The 22,896-nt window shown below is 27.2% G+C and overlaps 5 protein-coding genes across 5 annotated transcripts; 2 read left to right on the top strand and 3 right to left on the bottom strand.

Moving 5' to 3' along the window:
- Nucleotides 1-961: 961 nt before the first annotated feature.
- Nucleotides 962-1,459, bottom strand: OCT59_010578 (uncharacterized protein; the record flags this gene model as incomplete). Its single annotated transcript, XM_025319554.2, has 1 exon — nucleotides 962-1,459. The coding sequence occupies one exon, from the start codon at nucleotides 1,457-1,459 to the stop codon at nucleotides 962-964; it is 498 nt and encodes a 165-aa protein (XP_025173580.1).
- Nucleotides 1,460-5,319: 3,860 nt separating this feature from the next.
- Nucleotides 5,320-5,709, top strand: OCT59_010577 (uncharacterized protein; the record flags this gene model as incomplete). Its single annotated transcript, XM_066136013.1, has 1 exon — nucleotides 5,320-5,709. The coding sequence occupies one exon, from the start codon at nucleotides 5,320-5,322 to the stop codon at nucleotides 5,707-5,709; it is 390 nt and encodes a 129-aa protein (XP_066000690.1).
- A 7,145-nt stretch (nucleotides 5,710-12,854) lies between these two features.
- On the bottom strand, nucleotides 12,855-14,476 carry OCT59_010576 (uncharacterized protein; the record flags this gene model as incomplete). The annotated part of the gene is made up of 4 exons (XM_066136012.1): nucleotides 12,855-13,447; nucleotides 13,520-13,661; nucleotides 13,731-14,089; nucleotides 14,167-14,476. The coding sequence occupies 4 exons, from the start codon at nucleotides 14,474-14,476 to the stop codon at nucleotides 12,855-12,857; spliced, it is 1,404 nt and encodes a 467-aa protein (XP_066000689.1).
- Nucleotides 14,477-15,680: 1,204 nt separating this feature from the next.
- OCT59_010575 (uncharacterized protein) lies at nucleotides 15,681-16,810 on the top strand (the record flags this gene model as incomplete). Its single annotated transcript, XM_066136011.1, has 2 exons — nucleotides 15,681-16,125; nucleotides 16,311-16,810. 2 exons carry the CDS (start codon nucleotides 15,681-15,683, stop codon nucleotides 16,808-16,810), a joined length of 945 nt encoding a protein of 314 aa, XP_066000688.1.
- Nucleotides 16,811-19,249: 2,439 nt separating this feature from the next.
- On the bottom strand, nucleotides 19,250-22,169 carry OCT59_010574 (uncharacterized protein; the record flags this gene model as incomplete). The annotated part of the gene is made up of 10 exons (XM_025319552.2): nucleotides 19,250-19,808; nucleotides 19,914-20,062; nucleotides 20,149-20,307; nucleotides 20,395-20,490; nucleotides 20,564-20,707; nucleotides 20,791-20,882; nucleotides 20,961-21,130; nucleotides 21,210-21,493; nucleotides 21,583-21,757; nucleotides 21,857-22,169. 10 exons carry the CDS (start codon nucleotides 22,167-22,169, stop codon nucleotides 19,651-19,653), a joined length of 1,740 nt encoding a protein of 579 aa, XP_025173577.1. The 3' UTR covers nucleotides 19,250-19,650.
- Nucleotides 22,170-22,896: the final 727 nt, after the last annotated feature.

Genomic DNA, 22,896 nt, shown 5'->3' with positions numbered 1-22,896 from the left:
CGGGACATATCCTATGTACAACGCTGTCGACAGGCAAAGGATTTTAGGATAAGAGTTAAAAAAATTATTAGGGTTATTAGGATAAGGTGAATTGGGAAATGATTGCCAGTGAAATGAACCAGACCATATGAAACAAGAGAAAATAAAAGTTTCAATTTAGTAATATAAAAATTTTTTTCATTTTTATTAATTTTATATAGAATGTTTTCAAGGAAAGACAATTATAAATTAAAAAAAAAAATCATAAATTTCGTAGCGAACCAGTGTAATACATTTAATAATTTTAAATTAAAAATCAATTTATCAATTACTTGTCGATCAAAAATAAACAATCTTTTGAAGCAGCAATTTTTATTTTTCTTCATGTCGATCAAAGCAATCAAACTTGGATTTTTTTTTTGTGTCGATCAAGACAAGCAGCAGCAACAAACTTGGTTTTTTTTTTGTGTTGATCAAAAAAAAAAAAATAAGCTGTTGCGTGTCGATCGAAATTTCGAGAAGAAAAAGATGATTAACTTGCATCCAAACACTAATCACCATGAACTATTTATTTATCAAAAGCCTGACTCACAGAAGCGTCTCATAAATATCGAGCTGAATTCATTAGGAGGAGCTTAATGTCATAATTCATGTCTCTTTGTTAAGTTTTGACCTGTGACGCGCAATAAAAACGTAATGGACATTTATATGGATAATAAAATTTATCGATTTAACATCATTATATACACATTTTACGATAGTTAAGATCAAAGCATAATTCAAAAAATTTATTAATTCTTGTATTGAATATTATCTATAAATAAAATCAACTAATATATTATTATCATAGCTTAAATTTTCTTGATAAAAAAGGTTTCACAAATTTAGTATTTAGGAAACTTAGTGACTATAAAATCACATTATCTAATTCTTAATAAAGAAATAATTCGTATATAAATACTATATTAAGTAATTGTTAATATTATTGTTGTTGATGACGAGCATTTTCATTTGTAACATGATTATAAACGACACAATTATTATCGGGCACATTATTGTCGGAATAAATTTGATTTGGCGTCACATTTCCTTCAGTATTTCCATGTAAAGATCCATTTGGGATATAGAGATAAAGAGGAAGAATTTCCCTTAAATTTAGTTCGAGATTTAATTTTTGATAAGAAGTTAATGAATACCTATGTCTTAACTCGTTTGCATCAAAATCTCTATTATAAATCTCCTTATTCAACATATTTACAACCAAATAATGCGATAATAATTTACATTTAACATGATAATTTTGATAAAAAAACTCGTAATCAAAAATATCGTCGTCACAGGAAACAGAATTTTCCGATTGAAAAACCATTTCACAAGTAACATGATAAATATTTATATCGTTTGGAGGTTGATAGAATAATTTGCATCCCGTAGATTGCAAAGCTTCCACTAAATCTAAGTTGTTTGGTGCAGTGCTCATTTTTTTTTTTTTTTTTTTTTGACGTGAAATTTTTTTGAATAAAATGTAAGGTCGAACGATTATTGCCAAAACGCAAAATTGTATAATATTTGGCGCAACGAAATTGTTAAAGATTATTCAGGAAAATACAAAGAATATTTTTTAACAAATTATTGCTCGCGTTAAATTAAATCTAAAGTGAAAAACGAAAATAAAAGGATTGACTATATTCGCGTAGTCGTCTCTTATTTATAGAGCATCCGTTAAAAAATCAGTTTGTCAGTTTGTAGGACGAAAAAATTTTTTTTTTCTTTCTACTATAAAATTTTTTTTTATTATTAACAGGGATTAAAGTGATATTATTAGCTTGAAGTAAAATTGTGTATCGACATCAATAACTTGTAGAACTCGAGCTAGAACGGACCAATATGATCGACAGAACCGATCAAATAGTGATAGTAACAGTAAATGAAGAATTTTTTTTTGGAAACCTTATTGCCTTTTTTTCGCAAATAAATAAATGTCAATAATAAAGCAAGATATTTTATAAATTATTAATCCATTGTGGCATTTTTTTTTTGATTAGTCATGGTCATGTTAAATTGAAAAAATTGCATGTGATTTTTAATTATCCTAATATCACATGTGATCTCAGAAGTAACAAACTAACCGTGAAAAAAAGCACCTACAGGGCCGGCATTACGGCATTATGCAGTTGCACGTGAAAGTGCAGATGACAAATAAAGTGTGACAAATAAGTTTTTGCCTAGTATTTCGCGTTTAGAGGTGGGTGTGATGCCTTGTGATAAAATGGGTGATCACGTGAAAATGCACTTCACTACTAGTGTCATTTTAAGAAATGTTCCTATTTTTCATGTAAATATAATAATTCAGTTATTGATACATTTATTATTTTTGAAATTAAAAGTTTATCTTATCAAATATGATAAAGCATTGAAACTGTGCGAAATCCACCAGAATATATTCTCGCATCCAGTTTGATAATTTTGTTTTTGATAATTCTGACTTAAGCTGACTCAGTTTCGATGCTATGAAACATCAAACTGGTTCAAATCACAGTTTGTGTACTGGAGTAAAACCGGATTAGTTTTAATATTTTCTTATATAGCTAGTGTTCCAGTATTTTTCGTAAATGAAGCATATTTAGTTATTCACAATCGAAAGTCAAAATTATTCGTCTTGTAGAAAATATAAAAGAATTTTTGGATAAAAATTTTTTACGGGCACAACTAAAATAAAATGCTGTTTATATAAATACAAGTCTCTGAATAATTCGAGAAGACAATTGATTTATTACCTATTTTTAACGGTGGTATAAAATGAAAAATTGAATAACTTTACCAATATTTCATTTATTTCACTATTAAATCTATGTCATACGGTATATATAATATAAGAGATTTGTAGTTCCTTAGAAATTTTCTTAAGAAAAAGTAAAAAATGTTTCTAACCTTCATTATATGATAGTAATAAAACCAAATTTTCTTTTTTCCCCATTTTTTCTGCATTTTACTAGGTATGTCGATCGGACTGAGACGATCCTGTCGGTGAAACTGTCCCAATGACTTTTACTATGTTATTAGGGATCCATAGTTAGATTGAAAAACACTTATGTTAAGGGGATCCCAAAATCCCGAATGTCAAAATCCCGAATGGTACGAAATCTCGAAAGATTGGCCAGCATTAAGCATAATGCTGCGCAGTTCGGGATTTTCGGAATTTTGAGCTTCGAGATTTTCGTACCAGACCCTATAATCAACGTATTAATTTTTTGATATTTTTGTTATACAAAGCATTACATAACGTGGGGACGAACATTAAAAAAATTTTTATTCGGGTTTGTTATACAATAATTTGATAAATACTTCTTTAAGCCAAAAATATAATAAATATGATTCTAATAATATTGATAATATCCATGGGATCTCACTTTGCACAATAATTTCTGGAATTTTTTTTTTTTATAAAATTGAAAGTATATATGTTTTACAATCAGTTTGAGTGTAAAGTTCCTATAATAATATGTAAATGTGAATTAGTTACTATATGACTTGAAAAATATAAAAAATAGACAATTTTATAAAAATTATTATAAAAAAATTTTTTTAAACAATATTCATTGAGTTTTAAAATATTTTTAAAATATTCATAGCTATTGTGACTATATAAATTTTCTATTTTACATTTTGTTTTATTAAAGCATACTTACTTTCTAATAATACACACTAAAATTATTATGCAGGTGAGAATGTGTTTTTTGTTAGTGAAATGGATTTTTTGTGTCTACTTTATGTTGAATAATTTTAGATTTTTACTCAACTTATTATTTAGTTAAATGATAGTCTATTATTTGATTTTTGGTATTACAAAGGCAACGGAATTATGAAATCTTTCAGATTTAGAAAGTAACCAAATCCGCTGATATACGAATGTTGGATTTAAAAATGATGATCCACAGTTGGAATATTAAATATTATCAATACACGTTATCAAATTTTGAATTCAATAATTAATGCTTTAAATTTCGACAGTCTTCATGCTAGTGATCAAGATCGAGCTAAAAAATCATTAGGATTGATAGATGCTAAATTTAAAATCTCAACTATGTATATGGCGGATTTAATGTCTTCTTACTAATTACGAGGCCATCTAAAGCGGTAAGTATATTTTAGTCCGCTCTGCAAGTCTACTTAGGGAAAAAAGTGAATTTTGGATATTGTTTTTGACTTCACATTTGAACGAATAAAATTTGCTGATCATATCCAAAATTGGTTAGATTCATTTTAACGAAAATAAAAAAGTCAAATAACTCAAAAACGGTATTCAAAACCTCGTTTTGTGCTCTAAATAAACTTGCCAAAATGCATTTACTTTAAATTAATTTAAAGGTATACATGTATTAAAAAGTTATATTATGAAAAAATGAGTTTTCTCTAAAATCACGTGACTATCCGCTTACCCAAGAACACCAAAAATTTTCGGTAACGTGACTTTGTACTACTAATCTAAAAATAGCAGATATATCGATGAAAAGTATATTTTTCATAGTTCTTACTTCTCACCCCAACTGTTAGTAATTTATTATAGTTTATTCTTCTTAATCTTATTGTATTTTATTTTGTTGTGAAAATAAAAACGCGTTTTTTATATTAAATACTGTACAAAATTTATTTACAACCTAAAGGTGAACTATCAAGTTTTGAATAAGAACAAGACTTTTCCATTTAGTACATTATAAAAATTATCTTTTTATTACTATTACTAAATTATATAAATAACACGAAGATTTATTGTTAAATTTCTAAAATAATAAATAATTTATTCACTTATTCTAATAAAAAAAAATTTTTATAAAGTGAAAAGGGCTATACTTAAACGTTTCTTTATATCTGATATATAATCTGACTAATAAAACTCGCCAAGTCACGTTACCGAAAATTTTTTGGTGGTGTTCTTGGAGTAGTTGGACCCAGAAATATTTATAAAAGGGTTTAACTCATCAACAAGTTCGAAATTTTGTTGCTGACGAGAAGCATGAACCAAATCCAGCCCGTCTATTTGTGATTTACGCTTGGTAATAATCTTCAAGGATAACAGATGAGGTGAGTGAGGATGTATTCGACATCATTAACTAAAATATATGATATTCACACCTTTTGTTTTCTAACTCATTTCCTAGGTCTCTCTCTACTTCGACAATTTTCCAAAAGTTTCCCGTTTCAGGTTCTTTCTAAAAAACAGCTAAAGGGTTAGGAATTTTCAATATGACGAGATTGAACTGTTGTCACAAAGGAACACGCAAGGAACACGCAAGGAACGCGCAAGGAACAGCATCCACGAGCACCCAATGAGCACCCCACATGCACCCTACATGCACCCCAGCAACAGACGAACGAAACGCGAGGAACGGCACCCACCGCGAGAAGGAATTAAAGAGGAACGGCACCCCTATAATACCCCCTGTTGGCTGCGAAACATCGCCTTTGACAGTTCAGAAAACTATAGAAGGTGACGGACCTGCCGCAAAAGAAGAGTTACAAATTCATATTGTTCCTTATTATCTCCGATTTGCAAGCCTTGTTTCTCTTTTACACTCAGAAAGTTCTTTAAGTAAGCTAAATATCGCTTCCTCAATATTGAATTTTGGTTCTCAATTAAGTTTGAATCAGATATGCAGTAAGGCTTCAAATCTTTTAAAAAACCAAGATATGACCACTCCAAAATGGGTGTATTATCGAAGTATGAATTGACCACTAGAACTGAAGACAATGAAGACATTAGTTTTCGGAAGAGTAAAAAGCAAAACTCGAGTGAAAGAAAAATTTTTTGTATAAATACTGTCATCTGTCGTACAGACTCGTCATAATTATCTTGATCAGACGATCTTTACGGTTTCCTGTGTTGAAATCTAGCTGATCAGATATATGAAAATAAAATCGAAATTTCAATTTCATTTAATTGATCGTCAAATTTTATCTGAATTTAAAGATCAGTTAGATTTCAATTTCAGTAACAACACCAATTACAAGAATAGTTTCTACTATTATTTAGAATTATGGTAAAAAAGTTTATTTTTTTATAAATACAACAAAAACTTTCGTTTCCACTTTCTCGGAAGAGTTGAATATCTAGCAACACATACGCTGCGGGTAGGTGTACCACCACAGGGGAAATAAAATCCTAAATATATCACGTGGGGTCCGGAACTAAACCGGATAAAAGTTTTAGTTTGTCGATTATTTTCTTTGTCAGAAGAGACTCGATTCTGTAAAGGCCAATAGTTTATCTTTTAAAATGTACAATGTGCCGCCGCCACGACGCCACGTGTATCACAATTTGATTTTTATAGTACGGAAGGAAAAGTACTGAATTTTGCAGGGACGGTATAAGCGAACGATAGCTTGCGAGAGGTTTGTTAGTGGTAGCGTTTTCTTGACAAACTGACTTCTGAGAAGACTTCGTAGACAGCGGGAGAGTAAAGTGGTCCTATATCCGATAGCACCGTGGTAATGACTTTTGTTCCCAACTTTTATTACGAAGAAAATATGGCAAAAAAAAAAAAGAAAAAGTTTATAAAATATATTAAAACAGTTCGTTTTATCAAAACGGCGTTGGAAAATGTGGCAAACATCTACAACTTCATGTATTGACCAAAAATTTGCAATCCATTAATAATATTGTTCAAGCACACCGATTTTATAGAGAGCAGATGTCATTCAGAAAACGCAAAGAAATTCACTCTCAACGCCTCGGCGTTAATTATACGGTCATCATACGCAAATACAATAATTATGTTGGAGGAAAAACGCCGTTTTAGAACATGCCATGTCTCCTACCTACAAGAACGACAAACCTTCGAGATTAAGCGTCCATATTATAAAGAATATTCGAACCTTAAATTTTGATTTGGTTCGCTCGCCGCAGCAAATAGAACGATGGAATCGTCTGACCACAAGTGTACTAAATCAACAAGCTAGCAGTCGATCAATCAAACCATCATTTATCTTAAAGGACCCACGGCTCGACCACGACCACCTGTGGTCTTCAAGCAGATACAACATTTACCTGAAAAAACGACAAACGAATTTTTAGTTAATCTTTTGAAGATTAAAGAATGCTTCCCTGACCACCCAAAACAAATGCTCCGAAGATCTAAAAATTGGCTACGTCGCGTTTAGAAGAGAAACAAACTGAAAAAACCTTTACCACCTTTACCGCTTGATTTACGAGGAGATCCTCGTTTATTTTATCACTGACATATAATATTAACCTTTTTGATTACAAAGTTAGACATCGTTTTGACGTCAGCTCACTCCCTCAATGCAATTACGGATATGATAAAGCCGTTCAATTATATCAGCAATTTTCGCAAAAACGTACGCGCCCGTTTATATAGAAGACGTCACTACGAAAGCTAACAACTCTGGTTTTTTTGCCGTTTCGACGAAAGACCAACAAATTATCAACAATCCATCGACTTATTTTAAACAAACATATGGATCTAAACGTAAACGTCCTTTAACGCCTCCGCGCGCTATCTACAAATTCAGATGATTCTGAAGCTTCGGCTTCATCGGTTGTTACCGTTATATATCCCCTTACTCCTTCGCGAGATTAACGCAATCACATCTTTTCGAAAGAAAAGCAATTATGAACCTTTAAAAAAAATGCACCATTCTATACATGACAGTATTTAAGTATAAGCTAGTTATAGTTAAAGAAAAATACGGATGTTTTGGCTCGAATTCTTTTTTTTTTAATTTCTGTTCGCCTGTTTTCATTGTAATTTTGCTCTATGCTGACCTGTGTAGGTCGGGACACAGGGATGATGGGATTCAACAAGTGAGGGTATGCTCCTTCGGCTTGCCGTTGGTTTGGACGAAGATTTATAATGGCGTTGATTGGTTTTTATTCGATAGAATAGATTAGTGACATATCATTGTACTTCTCCTGCTTTACATAAAATAAATAAATATTGTTATGGTATAAAGCATTTTGAATTTATGATGTATTCCAAAAGTTTCTTAAATTTTGCACTAAATTCAAATCTAGTAGCAAACTTCACTGCAGACTAATAATTAAGCTAATCATTGATAATGTATGTACCTGTATTAACAATAGATCCTGAGTTTGTGATTAATAAGAGTAGTTGTAGAGGTCTGTATGTTTTTATATTTTGATTATTTGACAAATCAAATCTATAAACTTTTTCTTATAAAAACAGGATAAACAATTGAGAAAAAAAAGAAATTAACAAGTCAAATGTTTAGAGAAACACAACTTGCTGCTGAAATGCTTACCCTTGGAGATAAAAATAATCATCTCATTGAAGAACACAAAGACCAAACTATATTTGTTGTTCACATCATCTCTACACATGTTACACTTATAATTATTAAATTACAAGTGTAAAAAATTAAAATGTAACAATAGACCTTGAACGTAGATTTATAACAAATTTTTAGCAACGAAGTATATTTGATATACTATATTTCTCTAAGTCTTGAAATCACAGTATTTATTATATACAGTATGTGCACTAAATCATTATGAATCAAATCAAGTTTATAAGTTATATAGAGTAAAATATATAATAAAAATGCATGTTATCAAGAAAGGTTATGCTGTATAGAGCACATAATAATATAATATATTTGACTTTATTAAATATAAAATTAGAGAACGGTCATTCTACAAACTGATCCTAAGATAAAATTCTAATTTCATTCAATATCAATACAGACATACTATATATGTTTATATAAATCCATATAATAATAATAAAATGAGTGTTCGTTTAGATATAATATAACAACTAGTAATAATAAATTAAAATTTCACTTGTTTTTCTTATTATTTAATAAGATTTCTCGTATTTCTTTTAATAATTGCTGGTCGGTCTCATCATTCCGAATATTGAGTTTGTTTAGTAAATCTTGCTTCATTTCTCTTATCTCCGAAAATTCATTAGCATCCCATTGACCGTCATTAATTAATTTTTTAACTTCTTTATGAATCTTATCAAAATTAGCATAATAATATCTTGAAAAATAAATTAGTTTTAACTATTATTAGTCCATGATGAAATCACTTTTTATTAACCTAGAAGAAATAAAAAAAATTAACATACATTGTTTCAGGAAACCATGCTTTCCAACGTCTCTGATTTGGTAAAAGGTATAATAACTCAATTTCAGCCAAAATCTGAGAAAAGAAAAAAATTAGAATAATTTTTTTATACAAAAAGTCGTATAAAATAATAATTTTGATATACCTCAGCTTTCTGCCCTATGAAAAAAGTCTGTGTGATTTTTGTTGAAAAATCATTCAATTAAATTCACTACAATTTCTGTATATTTGACCATACAATAATTGTGCTAAAAATTGCAATAAATCACACAATTATTGCATGGTAATTTATTCAATAATTATCCTATTTTTGACCTAAATTTATACAATTATTGTGTGATTTTTGAGCCAAATTTTAGGCCATATTTTAGGAATTATAGGTTAAATTTTACAGTAATAACAGGCAATTTATAAAGTAAAATTATGAATTTTTTTTATTGACTTAAAATATAAAAAATATACACAATATTTCATAAATAAACTAAATTTGATATAATCATAAATATAAAAATTTGTAAGAAAATAAAATAAAATAAAGTATGTTAATAACATGAAAGTAAATTAGTAGTATCATCAAAGAAGAAAGTAAATTATTAGTGTAAGTAAATTATTAGTATTAAATAAAAAAGTATGAAGTTAGTGAAGAAAGCAAATTAGTAGTGTTAAAAGTAAATTATTAGTGTTAGTAATAAAAAAGTATGAAGTTAGTGAAGAAAGCAAATTAGTAGTTGTTAAAAAGTAAATTATTAGTATTAGTAATAAAAAAAAAGTATGAAGTTAGTGAAGAAAGCAAGTTAGTAACATTAAAATGTAAAAAGTTAGGAAAATAAAAAGATAAAGAATACAAGTTTTTCTTACCTGCTGATATTTTAAAAGAAGGTTGAAGAAAAGTTAAAAGGTTAAAAAAACATAAACAAAAACATTTCGCGTCATCATATTTATTTTGACGATCAGATCACGTGACCAACATATATAATTTTAAGAGTTGATTTTTACCGCATAATTCTGGCCAAATTATAATTCCGGTCAGAACTAATTGTGTAACCTAATAAAAAGTTTTTGACTTTTTTTTAGTTACAAGATGATACATAAATTTCACCAATGGGTCCGGAAGATGCCCGTTTATAAGCAAATATGCGGTTGAATTTTGTGTAACCTTACTGCATAAATCACTTTACTTAGGAAAATCTATTTGTAATGGTTAAAAGTGGTCTATTCGACCCTAAAAGTGGTCAAATGTAACCATACAGGTAAGATGGAAAGTAGTATAATAGGATTACCCAAAAATTGCTTTCTGTATCCTAAATTTAAGTCTATTTTCAAGTTGTACAATAATCACAATTTTTATTGTACAAAAATTGAATGTTTTCTGTATCCTGAATTTAAGTTGTATAAAAATCACACAAAAATTGAACATTTTCTATATCCTAAATTTAAGTTGTACAAAAATTGCATACTTTTAATATGCTTTGAAAAACTTCATAACTATTTTTATCCAAAAATCTGCAATAATTGTACAATTTCCACACAGACTTGAACAAATATTGTACAAAAATTGGATGATTTTTTTTCATAGGGCTGTATTAAATATGAGATTCTATTATTATCTTTTGCAATTGCCATATTAAGTAATCCAATAAACAAATTCATAAGATACACAACAATCAAGAGTGAAAACAAGACAATTAATATTACAAGTGATGGATTATTTATATATGACCAATTGGATAATGCACTTGAATCACCTAATGATAATAATAAATGTATCTAAATTAAGATAAAAATACTATAAGCACATATAAGTACAATAATTTAAATATACCTGTTAAAAATAAATACATTGCAAAGAGAGAAGTTCTATAATCTGTAAACATATTTGTATTATCATCTGGTTGTTGAATAATATATGAATTAGAATTGATTGCTCCATTATCAAGTACTTCTTTATAAGTAGGAACAATATTCCAAGGATTATTAGGATCATTTTCCTTAAATGAAAAATCGATCTCTGTTGGTGATAATAAGATATAAAATGCATGTGCAAAACTAATAATGATGATTAATAAGACTACTAAGAAATAAACAATTTGCTTTGCAACACTAATAATAATTGCAAAATATATGCCAAAAGATTCAAATACTCTAAAAAATAACAGAAATTTTATATCTAAAAAAAGGCATGAAAATGAAAGTAATTGAATATTTCTAACATCTGTTTGAATCCAATAAATAGAAGTGAAAATTGGAAGTACATATGCAATTATATCTATAATATAAATAAAATGATTAATCACTTATGAAATTTTACCAGTTTGTTAAAGACTTAAAGTATTCAAATAATTAAAAAGAAATATTCAAAATTACCAAAAATATTCCAAAAATTACAGATCCACTTAATAGGATTATAAATTATTTGACGAACTTCAAAACTAAGATGAATAAACCCAAGTATAATTGAAGTGATTAAAAGTTGCTTTTGAACATCCTTGCTAATATATTGCTGAGGAATTGTTGCACTAACATTGAAACATCCAAGTAAAGCTATAAATGACATCCAAATCATTACATAATAATATTTTCCATAGGTATTCCATTTAAAATTAATTAATGCTTCACCATCCCATGTTTTGTATATATTTTCACTTATTATTTTAACAAATAAACTAGATTGGGGTCTAATGAATTCCCAAAACCAATTATAATTTTGCGGATAATTAACAAATTTAATATAAGGAATCATAAAAGTAATTGTTGGTGTTGTTGATTTTGACATATATTTTAAAAAATTATCATTAATATAAAAGTAAAAGGAAGCAAATATATCATACTCATTGAATATTGTACCAAAGATATTATCAGTAAGTAATGCTATATCAACTATATTATTTTTGTATAATCTAATATTAAAATCATTAATAAAATGGTATTTTGATAATATATAAAATGTGACCAAAAAAATAGGTGAAATAGGTAAAATTAAGAGCAATAATAAACATTGAATAACATTTAATATAATAAACAATGTACAGTATAATGCTTTATATATAATTTATGATATAATATAATGTATTTTGTCCATAAAATAGATTGAGTTAAATTAATTATTTGAGGATAATGAAAAGAATAAAGATGTAAATTATTATCTTGATATTTTATGGTATAAGATAAAGAATCTATAACCATGGTTGTTTCTAATGAATATCTTAAAATATACTCTGGATAATATTCATTTAATAATGGTATTGTAGAAGTAATGATACTTAAAAAAATCTTATTATTTCTTAAATCTTCTTTAAAGTGAATTATACATTTTCTATATATATCATCCATAAGTTCTAATCTATGTTCTTTAATTGCAAATGATAATAATTCAACCCCATATTTCAAAAGACTTTCTATATTATCTTTAACATATAGAACCCACTTGTCACTCAATTTAAAACTATTATAGTTTGGTAAAGGTAAAGTGGATTTTGAAAATGACTTTTTATAATGATACTGTAAGTTTTTCATTAATTCATATTTGTTATATATATTTAAATTCATATAATAAAAATAATTTAAAGAAATAAAGTTGTTATTTTCATTAAAATGATAAATAAAAAGGCCAATTTTTGTTAATATTAGAATATCATTTTCACTTAATAGCTTATTCCCATGCAAAAAACGCTTGTGAAATTCATATAAATCATATTCTTGTACATTAAATTTATCTATTCTCATGCAGATTAATTTCCATTTATTCCGTTTATTAATGATGATTTTTTTAAAAATTAACAACTTCAATTCTCCGCCAGTAGATTTTAGAATTTTGAATTAACACTTGTTTAGTATTTTTAGTACTCAATTCGTTTATTTCACTAAATTCTTGAAAACTTGCAATTATAGTATTCATATATGGATTAAATAGATAAATGTTTAAGTATTTATATATTTCCTTATTCTCAACATTACTAGTATACATATAAGAATCAATAATTTTATCGGCTTCATCATCAGAACTTGAATCTTCAGAGTCCAAACCTTTAACAATTATTTCATTATTTAATTTATTATTATTTTCATTCATTTTTGATATCCTTTCTTCAAGTTTAATCTTCCAAACGTATCCATCCAGAATTCCAAATGTGTATTTGGTTTTAATATCGAATATAAATTGAGGAATTGTTGAACTTTCAGGTTGATGTTTTTTTTGTAGCTGATAATGCTTTTCTAAATGATTTAAACATTCTTTCCAACAATATTCCATGATAGAATTCCACATTCTATTACTTGATAAAACATCATCATGAATCAGTTCATCAGGAAGTAATAAGGTATATAATTCGGGAATATTCAGAAGATTATATGATTTAATACCTAAATGGAGAAAAATAAACAATTTAATTTAACGTTAATAATAAAAATACTAAAGTATAATAATATAAATACCATTATTTATATCCAATGAAGAAATAATAGGAATTTTTAATTCAATTGAATATATTATAATTTTATTCTTGATTCTTAAATATATAAACTTTTCATTACTGGAAATTCTGATATCTTTTTTAATTCTCCATCTAAAATCATGCTATTAATTTATAATAATTAATTATTATATATATGGAATATTCAAATATTTTTAAAATAATTTCTTTACCTTATAAAATTTCTCTCTTTTATATATCTCATCGCCGCCAAATATTCTTACACTTTTTTCAGTGAGAATATTCCATTCATAAATGTTGTTATTTGAGAATAAATAAAGTTTATCATATTTTGATATGCTAATCAATTCAAAATCTTTGGGTATCTTGTAAATTCCTTTACATACCCATTTGTTATTTTTAGTTTGTGTGGAATAAACCCAAATTATTTTATGATATATACGATGTCTATTCTTAACATCGTTACAAAAAATAAATTCACCTTTTAAATTAAAGGTGCAATAATGATATTTGAGGTGACTAATTTTTGCATTTAATTCAATTATTTGATTATTGTTAATATCAATTATTTCTAATAAAAAATGAAAATGAATATTATTAGTCTATTACTATAAACAAATCATTAAATAACTATCGCTTATGACTTACCTAAATATATGTCATGGATATACGCGAGTTTTTTATCATCAGAAACACATATTTCTTCTATTTCATGATAACCTTTATGAGTACGACTGTAGTCTGATTTAAGTTGTCCTTCCTCTACATTTGCAATATTCCAACCAACAATTGATTCATCATCTTTACTATAGGTAACGAGATACTTTCCATTTGGTGATACTCTCATAATAGTAATAGGTTTACCATTATGTGGTTTATCGGCGTTATTATTAATATTTATATTTTTGTTGATAATGAATTTATCATTATCATTAATTTTTACAGATATATCACTCATTTGATAATTATTTTTTTTTTAATAAAAAAAGGCAGCTATTCTAAATGATTTAACGAAAAAAAATTAATCAAGAAAGAAATGATCATCACGCATAAAGCCGAATCATGCACTCAAATGCATAAATAACTAGGGAAACGGTAAACCGTTACGTAGTCCGGAGCTTATCAGTATATAGGTAGATAATCAATAATCACATGCTCAATTAACCGATCGAGATAATTTCGTGTAATATAGTAATATAAGAACCAATTAAACGTCGACTCAAAGAACAAGCGGACGGACAACGGGATATTTTGTACCACCACGGCTAGAACATATAGAGTCCTTCGCTACGCTCCGGACTAATAAATATTTTGAGCATGTATACTACAATCATTGGTTTAGAATAATTCTTGGCATTGCGGGCGTGTGGAAGTACTATTTTTTAAAAAGTAAAAACCAAAACAGATGCCCCGAAACAGGACCCGAGCAATATATAAATAGGTAACAAGAGATCGGCACTTAGCTCTACGCGCCACTTCAGGCCAGAATAACATGCCGCCTGGCATTATCTAAACTGAAAGGAAGGATCACCACGCTATTTGGTTCGTTCTACGCAAACACTCTTTTATGCATTGCTCGGGGTCCTTCTGAAACTTTGAAACCTTAACACCAGCTAAAATTTCGTTTGTTTTGTGCTTATTAACTAGCCGAGCAATATTTTTGTGATTGGAAAGTTATTAGTCTTGTGTGACTTGGATCCTATCAGGTGTGGCAATTTACTGCGCCTTCAGCTAAATTTGATTATTAATCGTACAACCTACCATTGCAGCGGATTTATGAAATTTGGAAAAAACCCTGCTGCGCCCTCGGGAATTAAAATTGACTTACAGAAACATTCCTAAAAAATGTCAAATGTGACGCACCTTTAACACTGGAAAAATTGGTTAGGTAACGGAAAAATTGGTTAGACGCAAGATTTGGGGTACAAAAAAATTTTTTAGGGCTCATTTTTGACTGTTCACTAATAAATTTGGGAAATTTGGTGACTAAAAGACTGTCAAATATTTATTTAATTTGACATGACGGACAAATTTAGGGTATTTCATAAATCCGCCGTGATGCATGTCATGTTATACAGTGTACCAAGATTTTATTAAGGCGACATAAAAATTACAAGGAAATAATAAAGTCCAGTTCGCTCGTAATTAAATAATAATAAATAATGTCCAAATTAAACGGAGAAGTTCTTTATTTGATACTCAAAGAGTTGAATAAAATTGAAAAGCCTCTTTATACTTATCTTTTAATTAATAAATCTTGGTGTGAGATAATTATTTCAACTCTGTGGAAAAATCCTTGGAAATACACTAATTTTTATCACGAAGAGAAGTTACTATTAGAAGTAATCATTTTACATTTATCAAATGAAACAAGAAATAAATTAGTTATGCTAGGTTTTGATTTTTCATTATTTAATAATATTAGTTTTTGTAAGCACTTAGATTTAATCGCAATTGAACATACAAACTCAATGGCTGGAGCTAAAATTTATGAAATAGATTTTTTTATGAATGAAATTATTCGTCTTTTTGTTAATGATGAAAATACAAATATTACACATCTTTATATACCCAATTGTCAAATACATCTTATTCCTGAAGCTAAGCGTTGCTAAAAAACTAGTTAAGGTTAGTTTCCTAACTAGTTATGATGAAGGTGCACATGATATATTATTTTGTGAAGTTCTTGAAAATTCATTGATTAAACATGCAAATACCATACAACACTTTAAGATAACTAAACAACCTACCACACAAATTTTATCATACCTTATTTAATTTAAGAGGTTTAGAATTGGCTAGTGATTTTTACAATGAAAAATGGCATTGTCTAGAAAATTTATCTACACATTTTTTACAAATTTTAAGAGCTAGAAGGGTTTCAATTAAACCTTTAGCAAGATTGATTGAAAATACAAGTGGGTATCTCACAGAATTTACTATTAATAATGAAGGTGATAATACTTTGAATAATAGAATAATTATTCAAGCTATTTGTAAAAATCTTAAATATCTTAAGTTATCACTTAGGAGTGCAAACATATTAGAATTAGAAAAATTATTAATTAATTGTCAATATTTAGAAGGATTATATATTCTTAAAATTGATGCTATTGATTGGGGTAACTTATTTGAAATATTGGCAAAATCATCACCAAGTAGTTTATTTAAGTTTAAATTTTGTTTTTCTTGTACCAAAGTTGAAATAGAATCCTTAAAATTATTTTTTGATAATTGGAAGATAGACATCCAATGTTATTACATTTTATACAGATTCTTCAATTTGGTTTAGAACATAAAAATTTAATAGAAAAATATAAGGAAGAAGGAATAGTTAAATTTTCGCCTACAATATTTTTAATGAAGATTTTGATGGGATTAAAAGAAAAATATAATTATCTTTATATGTTAAATTTTTTTCCATATTAAATTTTATTAATTATTTGGTAAGACAAAAGTTTTGTTTGTACTTGTTTATATAAAGTGCACATATACCCTGAGATAGATACTGCTTAATTTAGTTTTGATTTGTACTAATTATTTGTATAGCGTTGGTAAAATATGTTAATTTACACGAAATCTTTCACCTTACAAGATCTTACTGTATGATCTTTTAGTCATTCAAAAAGAAAAAAAACAGTAATAAAACATAGTAATTGGGACAGAGAATCTTATGATATAGTTTAATAGTTGGAAGAAATATTTCATAATTTCAGCTAATTTTGATTTTGCATTGTTCATAATAAGTCAACATTAGAAATCTCTTAATTATTATTAGTTTTGGCTAATTTTAGACACCTCTATTAATAGAAAAAATTCGCGTAATAGAGGAGTACAGGGCCAAACCCCTGAAATTTGCAAGATACCCGGGTACCCAGTACCGTAGCCCGCGATATATGGTAACTTCTTTTATCATTAAATAAAAAGGGCACACATCTAATAATCTTTCTTGTAGTAGGTAAATAAAGAACAAACATGTCATGCAAAAACATTAGAAATTTACTGAAAAGAAATGATTACAAAACTAAATAAGGTTAGTAAATAAATTATAAAACTCATATGATGATTTTACAATTTGTTAAGTTTTACTATCATTATAGAAGAATTCTATAAAGCAAATTGCAAATTCTAGAAGAAAAGGAAAATCAATACACAATCAAAAAAGAGCTGATTTATTATTACTCTCTTTTGCATAGTGCAAGGAAAAACCATAAGCAAGCTTAATAGTTTGATTCAAAGAGAGAAACATAATTTTTTGCCAGCATTGACTCTGTTCAATTGAAACTCTGACAGGTCGAAATTCCTGATTGTTATAATAAGTTAGTTAATTTTCAATTTCATGAAAATAATGAGCTCCTTGCAACAAGGAAAATAAGCATGTATTTTACTAAAGAACTTTCTAATGAATATATTCATATCATTGTAACCATAGTTCAGTTCGTTCAAGGCATGAACTGAACCGAACTGGACTAATTCAGCTTGGTTCGAATCATGATCATCCCTAGTTAAATCATATACGATAATATTTGGTATCTGAATTTTTGTTATTCCATAATATTTAGTAACATTAAAAAAGTGAACTTGAACAGAATTGTATTATCTAATAAAAATAATAAAAAAAGGATAAAATATTATTAGATATAAATAATAATTTGAATATAAATTTTGATCACTTTATTTAAAAATCTGTACTTATATCGAAAGGATTATATAATATTTCTTCACTTGTGATTTTCAATATCATATATAAAATACGTCCTTTGGGCCTTTAATGAATAAATTTTGCCTTTCGCAGCATAATTAATATTTGAAATTTTCAAATGGAGTGATGAATTTATACAACAATCACAGCATATGTCTTTAATGAAGTTACCCTTAAATCTTTTAGAATTTACAAGTTCCTGACTCATTACATTCGCCATATATTCCATACGCTCCTTGTAAAAATCTTATCATAAAACTTCAATAATCTTATAATTATTAATAATAACATGAATTATTTTGGTATTTTATACAAACAATATTTTTCTATAAATTTTTTTTCTTTACTTCGGATATTCTTTTTGAATAAGTGGCTAGTATTCGACTCCCTATCTCGTATTTTCCTTGGATTTGCCTTGCTTCAATCAATAGAGGGTGTGTTTATCAGTTCGTCATTTCCAAGTCTTTTCAATGGTGTGCAATTCACCCGCAGCGATTTGGATCTCTTTGTTTCCCATATTTCAGGTGACCTAGTATTGGGCTGTGTCTCATTTTACTTTAAGGAAAGAATTAGCGGTGTATTTCTTTCCCATATCACCGAGAGGCAGTAGGGCAATAAGTAGTAGTAGGACTACTCATAGTTCTTTATTCTTATTTCCCTGGTTTCCGATGATTCCACACTAATTAATTTGAATAATTAAAATTTTGAGCACAATAAGTTTAATGAGATTTATAACATTTAATACGTAAAGAATTTAAATATCACTGATATTCAAAGCAGTTTTGCAATAACTCGGAATATTGACATTGATGCGGTACAATATGTATTATCGCCTTTTGAATCTCTGTCAAAAATTTCAAATAAAAAATTTGGGTTTGATTGGTTGATTTCTCATCAACAATTTATCATAAATTTATAAAATTACCAATTAATAATTATAAAATCCTGTATTTATTTTTAAAAAAAAGCAAAAAAAGTGCAATACTGATATTAGAGAATCATAAATCCAAATCGCATAACGCAATTCATACAATAAATTAATTCATTATTTTGTAAAGATTTCCGTGACTTTTAATAAAGAATTTTAATTAGATTATTGAATTTGATTTTTTTTTTCAATATTTTCAACATTATAAATATATTAATAAAACTGAAGCGCAACTACCTTTTGCATCAGATTCTATTACACAAATTTCACTTATTGATTAAATTATATTCCAATACTAAATAATTTGAATAACAATTGTAAGAGAATAATAATACTCGTTATAATGTTATAGTCAATATTCAATAAAAGGATACATATATAATATATTAGTGTAATAAATTAATGAAAGGTATAAAAATTAAATGAGTTAGAATATAATGTTTTTTAGATCCATATTTAATTGTCAATAAGTCACGTAATAATAAATTTGACTCGATCATCATCATCTCTTTCCTTTTTTTTTAACGTTCGTAGTTTCAATATATTTTTCTGGAAATCCTTTTGTATCCATTAAATATTTTTTGACAAGTTTAATTTGTGGTCCTTGTACCATAATTTCCATCAAAGGTTTTTTGGGAGAAGATTGTAGTGTTGGATTGACTATAAAAAAAATGTGTAATGTATATATATTAAACATTAAAATATTATAGACATTGTATTTATAAAAAAAAATTGTATGAATAAAATAAAGATAAATATAATTACCTGAAACACTCGATGCACATAATTTTTGAAGTGGTTCGGTAAGATCATTAGGATTCATTCCATAACTTTCTAATCCACGAATAGTAGTAACAACTTTATTTCCTGTACGTGTAGACTCGGATATTTGGATATTTTTTGGTAATCCCTTCCTATTATTTTGTTTTATTATAAGTCTCTTAATAAAATACAATTTTTCAAGATATTAAGATAATTGAACATAATATAAAATACAAACCTCAATTCAGGATCATGACCAGGTAATATAACATAATGATGATCCTCCATTTTTGATTGTATTTCTTTCACTAAATCATTTCTTATCCATTTATCAGGAACCCTTACTCCTGATTTATTAGCTAAAATTTCTCGAATTGGTTCATCAGGAATAACAAACCTAAAAGAAATAATTTTGAATTTAATAAGGTGATTTACCCCAAAAAAAAATAAAAATCACGAATTAATTTCTTAAATCATTACGAACTTTGGATTTTGTTTATCAGACAAATTATGAGATTTAAGATAATTCAAAACAATCGATTTAATTTGTTCGGGTTCGTAAACAGTATCTGATTCAACACTTATACAAAGTAAAAAAAATTGTATTAATGTTTGATTTATAACTTTAGACGAAATCAAAAAATTTAACTTACTTTTCACCTTGAGCTTTAAAAAAATCTACAATAGGACCTTTTGGTTTAAACACTTGTTTAATCTCAATTATCGGATGTCCTTCATTAAGTGCAGTAGACGAAGTGGCTTTCTTGATAGTTTTATGAGGTCGAAACCCAGCTAAGCTAAGATTATGTCATTATGATAAATGAATTAATATACAATTTTTAAGAAATTTTTTATCATATTCGGTGCTGGCAAATTTTACCTTTCGTGATTCCAGTTAACATGAATAAGAGTGGAATCTCCTTTCATCTTTATAACTCCCTTTTTTTCCATAGCGCTCAAGAATTTTGCGACCTACCAAAAGAATACTTTTAAAAATATGAAATATGGAAATTTAAAAACAATTCAACTTCCTATAAACTGTTATTGTACCTTTTTATAACTTGACTTTTTAACATCAACTTCATTTTCGGTACCAATAGGACGACATGGTAAAAGGTAAGCAGAATAAAATTGTGAAGTTGACATTGGTAATGGAGTAGCGGGTGTCAATTTTTCTATTAATGCTTGATAAAACGAATCTTGTAATAATTTATCGACTTCTACATTAATAAAGGAAAAAAAAATAATATAAAATAATTAGATTTACTTCAAAAAAAAATATATATATATTCTTTCTACCTGAAACTGTTAATTTGGTTTCAAATTCATTTTCTAAATTTTCAACTTCAACATCTTCGTCTATTTCTTCATTTATATCAGCAACTTTTGATTCAGATGATTCAGTTTCAATATTTTCTTGAAAAGTTTTGGCATCAGATAATTCCGGTGGACTAGATTGATCGCCCATACTCCATAAACAATCACCAAATATATGAATTACATTAACTGCAATTCCTTTACGAGTACTCCCTGGTTCAAGCAATTTTGTTGATATATTCATTGTTCCTACTGCCATTGGTATGCTAAAAATATATAAAAATTAGTAAGTATTAAATTTAATCAAATAACAACAACAACAATAATAATATATTATTGATTTAACGATACTTGCTTTGAACCTCTAACCACAACAGATACAAGTTCCCCTTCATTTACTTCAGGTAAACCTTCAGAGGGGAATGCGATACCTGGAATCATAAGATTAGCCCCGCCAGTTAATTTGGAAATCACCATATCAAATGTTGGTATTTTTGGCAACATATCAGGAAATTTCCACAACATATAAACTATAAATAAAAAATAATAATAAACGAATATTAATATTTAATTTTGTTTGATTCAAAATAATATATATATATATATATATATATTATAATATAATTTACCGCTTGGAACCAAAATTTCATTTTTATCTTTATCTTTTTTAAACCAAAGAGGATGTTTTTCTTTGGTCGTATAAATTACTCCATGTACGCCTAAATTTGAATTAAATTTTGCTAATTGAGTATTTTCAGGTACTATAATATTAAACGGAGATTCTGATTTTGAATCTGTAGCATCCGTTGAAGATTCGATCAAATTATTAATTGAAGATTCTAATAATGGGAATTTTTTTAATATTTCATCCTTAAATCTTCTACGATCTGAACTACGTAATGGTGAATAACTTTTGATGTTTGATGGAGGTTTTCTAAACATTACTATAATATATACATAACAATAAATTTCGTTAAAATCACGTAAAAAAAAAAGAGGATAAATTTAATAAAATTTTTATATTACTTGTTTGGACAATAATTTTTTTTTTATTATTATTATTTTCTTATTATTTATTTCTTTAACGTTAAAGTACAAATTGAAATTATTTTAAAATTTATAAAAATTAATAAATGCTTTAATAAAAATTAATAAGTAACTTTTGAATTAAGAAAATAAGCAAAATTTTTTTTGAGAAATTTTTTCGGAAAAATTATGGTTCATAAAACCCTTTTTTTCTGTGAAATGTTTCACAAAAATCATTAAGGATCATCATGCCAAAAAAATTCTATTTTTTAAATGTTTGGTCTTCATTTCGTAGAAATAAATAATTTCTAAAACCTCTACGTGAATAAGAACTAAAAACCAATATAATTCTCGAGAACGGGAACGCGTGAACCGATATTAAATAATAAATATTCGACTCCGAACTAATTGTTCTCTTTGGTATTTGTTCACGAGGGATTTCTACTTTTCCTGATATGTTAGGTTATTAAAGGAAATTGATGATTTATGGGATTTGATCATCAAAATAGTATATTTTTAGTGTATTTTGGTTACATAAAAAAATTATGACGTTCATATTATTACATTTTCTTCGTTCAAAAAATGAAAAGAAAGAAATAATATTTATTATTGACAATGTCAAATAATCAAACCATGAGGCACA

The sequence above is a fragment of the Rhizophagus irregularis genome, chromosome 19, assembly GCF_026210795.1.
Source record: "Rhizophagus irregularis chromosome 19, complete sequence".
In the NCBI taxonomy this organism is placed as follows: domain Eukaryota; kingdom Fungi; phylum Glomeromycota; class Glomeromycetes; order Glomerales; family Glomeraceae; genus Rhizophagus; species Rhizophagus irregularis.
Note: the sequence above shows the minus strand (reverse complement) of the source record. Positions and strands in the feature narration are given on the sequence as shown.